This window comes from Chaetura pelagica, unplaced genomic scaffold, assembly GCF_000747805.2.
Source record: "Chaetura pelagica isolate M959 unplaced genomic scaffold, ChaPel_1.0 scaffold207, whole genome shotgun sequence".
Lineage (NCBI taxonomy): Eukaryota > Metazoa > Chordata > Aves > Apodiformes > Apodidae > Chaetura > Chaetura pelagica.
Genome location: NW_009953929.1, coordinates 4,208,762 through 4,214,761, shown reverse-complemented (window position 1 = coordinate 4,214,761; position 6,000 = coordinate 4,208,762). Strand labels below are relative to the sequence as shown.

Sequence of the window (6,000 nt, the reverse complement as noted above, 5' to 3'; positions counted from 1 at the left end):
CATTAAAAAAAAAAAGTTAAACAGCCTCTTGACTAAAAAATATTAATAAATAAAATATGTAATTAAAAAATGTAAATTTTTCCCATTTTGAAGAATTTGCACAACAGAGGAATAAATTCAATACAATTATGTAAAAGGTGTCCTTAAAATCAGTTTTAGAAAACAATAGTCTACTGTAGGTTGCAATTACTGCACCTCTGTTTAAGGAAGAAGTCATACAGTCTCAGGCTTGCTGTTCTCTTATTATTCCCCATGCAAGCCATAAATATGTTACTGATACATCATAAGTATACAATATACATACACTTAGGTATGATGCATCTCTGCAGAGGCCCTTTTTAAAAAAAAACTATTACTCTAGTGTCACAAATATTAGCTGCAATTAAAATGGAGAAATATGAAGCAAAGATGTACTTGTGAAGTTTATCACAGACTGTTCAACTGCTCTTAAAGCAACACATCACAGTAGGAAAGAAAACCAATCCACTGGATTCAAAAGGTGCTTTTATCTGGCTAGTCAAACTAGAGAGAACAGGAACAGAGCTACCACTATACTGAAAGACCTAAGCACAGTAGCATGTCTGAAATACACAGTACTTCCAAACAAACTATAAATTCCTTTAGAGAGCTGTATCACCAGTGGGGCAAGACAACAACATCTTAATTTTCTGTTCAGATTTTATTTGAAATCTAATTCAAATTGTCAAAGCTACAAAAAGGGGGCACATTTCAGTTATTTCTGCTATGTCACAACATTCTAAAACAAAATATCACTACTGCCAGCAGATCAGTTACACACATTTCTGATGAAACTTCTAGACACAAAAATGTTTCATTTGGGAAACAGTCACAATGAAGATATTTTGTACAATATAAAACAATGACAGGTCTACAGATGCAGATACTCATGAGTATACACGTGCATTCACCAAAAAAAATAACCAGGAATGCTTTTTTGTTTTTTTAACAGACTGTTCAGGCACAAAAACAAAACCGCATCTCCAGTAAGTGACAGCATCATAAAAAATATTAACATCGTCAGTGTTTGCTTTTCTTTGACTTCTTGTGAGATCTGTGAGGAGAACGAGACTGAGACCTGGATTTTTTCCCTGATTTTTTAGGGGACCTGGATCGTGATCTTCTTGATCTTTTGGGTGTCCTGGAGCCAGACGGCGACCTGCAAAAGAATAAAATTTTATGTCAAATACTAACTGATAACATCAAATTTTTCTGCAGTTATTTGGTGTGCATTTATTGAGCTAAACAAGGTAGAAAATACCTTTTTCTGGTACGGGGATACTCTTTCTAGAAGGGTATCTTGCTTTTGAGAAAAAGACAACTTCCTGCATTTTCAGGTTTTTAACATATTATGGGCTTACCTCGAGTGCTTTGGATCCACAAGAAAAGTAACACCAACTCTTACCCTCTTAAAACAACATAAGGAGTTCACAGCCCCCCACATATACCTCAGCCACCTCTGCTCTTGTACTAATAGCAGTCTATATCCATACAGAAGAGAACAGAAATGAAACATTATATTGAATTGCATTACGCTGAACAAGTACTTTGGATTCTCAAACATCTCCAGCTTGTGATGTAACCTCACAGAGAAAGAATGTACACTGAATCTGCTGCCATCTCACCCACACCTAATGCATTAATCTGATACATATCTATCATATATATAATCCAATATTTATATCATACAAACTTTAAAAAAACACAACCAAAACTCAAATACTTTTCTACTTCTGCTAGAATTCCTAACTTATAGCACAAGAATCTGATTACTGTAAGTACGTATTATGTTTCTTTCAACAGCATCAATTTTCCTCAGTATGTCTGAGGATTCTTATATCAATAAAATACTCTACACGTCTAAGAGAAGTGGAAGTTGAACTTTTGAGTGTTGCGCTACAAGAGCATCAAATACAATAATAAAATCTCACTCCAAGTTTAACATTAACTAGAGAACAAATATTTGTGTCAAGTCTAGAGATTGGGCAATAACTATTTCAGAAACAAAAATACATGAGCAGTATCCTATCTAGATTTTTTTCATTAAAAAACCAACCACAGAAGAGGAGCTTAATGTAGGAAAATCATCTGTGAAAGACTGTATGCTCACTATAATTCTGGAAGTTCTATGGACTACAGAGGATTTGTCTTTTGAAAAAAAAACAAAACAAACCTAATAAAGCAGCAAGATGCTTTGGTTGAAAGCAGTATTTCTCAAAATTATTAGTAAACAGGTAAACAAGAAAATAGAAGTGAACAGCCTTGAGCTATCAAGGCAGGTGGCTGTGCACATTTCAAACACCAAGTGTCAAAGATGTTAACCAGGAACACTAGAATAGTCCACTATGAGAGGAAATACTTGCATATCTAATGTGCTCTGATAAAAAACACACAAAAAAACCCCAAACAACCAAAACACACCTGTACACTTAACTTTCCTACCACCTGGAATACAGAAAATACCAGCTTACCTTTTGCCTTTTTTACTGACATCTCTGGGAGAATCTTTATGTGATGACCGAGAACGTGAACTCTCTTTGTGGGACCGTTCCGAGCGCTCCGAGCGCTCTGATTTCGGGGATGGAGACTTGGCGCGGCGGCTTCCGCTGCTGCGGGACGGGCTGGGGGAGGCGCTGTGCCGCCTTTTCCTTTGGGAAGGGAACAAAGTCACGGACATTCACATACACAGACAGAGACGCAAGTGAAAATGCCTATTAATAAGAAGGATTCCTTTCTGTAGATACTTTCTTTTGCCAATGCAACATTAGATCCATTTAAGAAATTTTTTAAAAACCCGAACAAGTTCAACATGTGCAGGCAGACTTTTCCTAGCTGAAAAAAAATTAAGGCTGTGACTCATTTTTATTGGTTGCAGTGTAAAAACATTCTCTCATAGTTTCCTGAAAAGCAAGGCATTGTACTGTATCTACACTTAATAACATGGAAGAGTTCTGCTATACAAGTATTGGAAGATCAGAGTGTACAATCAACTACCCTAAAACTAGCTGTTTTGAAATTTATTTTAAATGAGATGAATAATATATAAACTGCCACAAATAATCTGTGATATGTACAGTTTGTGTACATTTTGGACCAATACACTGCTGTGAATTTACTGCTGAGAGTTAAACATAAGGCTTTTTCAGCCGGTCATTATTTCAGAACATTAGTCAGGGCCAAAATGAGCCATAAGGTAATTCTAGTTCAAAGGGTACGTCCCCTGAGGCATGATAAAAAAATTACAATTCCTTTAAAATTTAGAAAAACGTTCTAAGATTCAAAGCATGTGGGGTTTGGGTTGTTGGTTTTTTTTTTCTGTTCCGGAGGATTTTTGTTTGCATGGCTTTGTGCTTTTCTTTTAAAGTAAGATGCATGATACAACGTATTTTCAAGGCTGCCATTGCATATATAAAGACATTAACTGCAGGGTTTTCCCTTCCATCCACTTTACTCCAAGGAAAAACATACCTCTCTTTTCTTGTTGGTGTACATTCCTCCTTTTCCTTCTTATCTTTGGATCTGGAATCACATTTTTCCTTGTCCTTCTTGTCTCTGTCTCGTTCTCTTTCCAACTCTTTTTCTTTTTCCTAAATTATTAGAAGCGTTCATTAATTCAGGCGAGGTGTGAGTAATTATTATGTAAAGACAATCAAGCTGACCACCACCAAGCATAAAAGCACTGAGTACTGAAGGAACACAACACACAGTCTCAGAAAGAACTAGTGGTCACACCATAACCACTCTCCAAATCTTTATTACTGTTTCGTACACAGCAGAAGCATTTATTGTAACACAAACATGAAAAATGTCACCCTGTGTCAGAAAGTCTAAGTATCTAATTGGAAATGAACAGTATTCAATTTTACAAATTTCAAGGAAACTTTACAGCTCTAAGGTTTTCTAAACTATTTAAACATGATAGAGTACCAGGAACCTCTTTCTACTTAAAATATTTGTATTCATCTTCATTAATCCAAACTGAAAATTGGGACCATCTCCTAACTACAAAACACTATGAAGAGAAAACAGAAATACAAACAGGAGTCTGAAATAAGGTCTACTCTGTAAAAAAAAGTCCCACAAATATGATCAATTTCTATATACCAACAGGGCTATTGTGAAAGAAAATATATACCCTGAGCACACATTGTTTGTCTGTCAAACAGTTAGAAAATTAGTTATACAAAAATAAAGCATCAGCAAGCCTGAACACAGAGATCAAGAACTGTACTTCTTTCAGTTATGGCATATTAAAAAAAGTCCCTCCCATGGCAAAAAATAGAGCTATTTCCTGCATACCTCATAAAGAAGTCAAAGAAGGGGTGATTTAGCCAAATGAAATTAAAGGGTGGGGCGGGTGAGTAATACAAGTGCAGGACATACCAGGACAGCTGTACTAATCAAGCCTCACATCTTGGAAGACTTATGAGTAAAATTTGTGTCCCTTATCATATAGGTACTACTGCAAACTATTGGAAAGAGTCCACTAAAATCAATGGGCTTTGAAGATGTTATTTGATAACATAAGTAGTATTTTGTCGTGAGAAGTAGTAATAAACAATATTTTAAATAGCCATATGTTCCTACTACTATAACAATACACTCTTGGAAAACTCATTCTATAGTAAATGAATTAGACAAAAAATCAGACAAAAAACAATGGGCAACCAAGTTTGTGGGAAATGCCATGAGAACTGTTGTTGTTGTTATTGTTATTATTGTTATCATAATCATTATTACTATCCAAACTAAGGTTATTATGGCATTAAAGCAAAATATAAAAGTTATTCCCTTAACAATGGTGTTGTTATTATTTTAAAGAATGTCCATTATCATGAAATATTTCTTTACTAAACATTACCTTCATCATAGACAGTGAGAAAAGATAATGATTAAAAACCTAAAATATTGCAATGTGGTTGAACTAATTCAACAGAAGCTATCTAACTGTTCTTAGGATTACAACTTGTTTTTTTAAGCTACTGTCACACTGAACATTCTATGCTTACTGTATAAATACCTTCTTCAATTACAGAAAGCACTGACAAGGCAAAACGGTTTAGGATACAACTACATTTAAAAGGAAGGTTACTTATAGAAATTGTTAGAAGTTTAACTTCTAACATCAGCCTCCAAATGTGTAAATCTCCTTCAGTGATCAGCTTTCTTAAATTTTTACAAGTTTCTATCTTCAAGGCACTGTGCAAAATTACTTTAGTGAATTAGTCAGACACTGAGTACCAAATAACCCAAAGAAAAAGTGACAGACAAACCTGGTGCAAACTGCCTATTTCTATTTAGTTTTCAAAAAACTGCATGGGTACCTAACTTCATCACTGATCTGTCAGGCTGTGAAACAAGATTAGAGAAGCAACTGCCACTTAGTCTCTCACTGAACACATTGTCCAAATAGGTTACGTGTCCTTTCAAAGACTTCAGATCACGTGACATCGCATATGTGATACTAATTTTTAAAGCCACTCTGACTTCATAGTCCAGAGAGGACTACTAAAAAATGGAAATGGTACAGAATTATTCACTTTTGGGTGACAGTGTAAGCTGGAGTTATGCAGGAAATCTTGGAGAATCAGAAGCATATATGATGCTTAAATGCTATGCCTTCTCTTTCTTTGGAAGCCTTTAGCACAACAGTTCAGTTACTAAAAGCAAAATGAAAAGTCTGATGAATGTCTTCAATTGACAGCTCTCCCCTTCCTTTCCCACACCTAATGGTTTGCTTTATGTGGTAGGATCTTTTAGGTTTCAATATATTCTAATGATACCCATGTGTACAGTGTGAAATACCACCTGATTTTGATAGAAAAGAAATTACATCTACCCTGCCAAAACGCACTTGAATTTAGAGACATGCAGTTTGACATTACAGTAGAATTTTAACAAGAACCATACGTTGTTACAATTAATGCCACCTTACCTTTGATAAGCTCAATAAAAGCCTAGCACAGAATCAGAGCCAAATAT

At 35.2% G+C, this 6,000-nt stretch overlaps 1 protein-coding gene across 1 annotated transcript in view; it reads right to left on the bottom strand.

The window, feature by feature from the left end:
- Positions 1-660: 660 nt before the first annotated feature.
- The window catches only part of U2SURP (U2 snRNP-associated SURP domain containing), a 32,989-nt gene continuing 27,649 nt past the window's right edge, over positions 661-6,000 (bottom strand). Inside the window, exons 23-25 of the mRNA XM_010001649.1 lie at positions 3,487-3,605; positions 2,490-2,666; positions 661-1,177 (exon numbers count right to left, since the gene is read on the bottom strand). Coding sequence (XP_009999951.1) covers positions 1,039-1,177; positions 2,490-2,666; positions 3,487-3,605 — 435 coding nt within the window. The 3' untranslated portion in view covers positions 661-1,038. The remainder of the gene's footprint in view (positions 1,178-2,489; positions 2,667-3,486; positions 3,606-6,000) is intronic.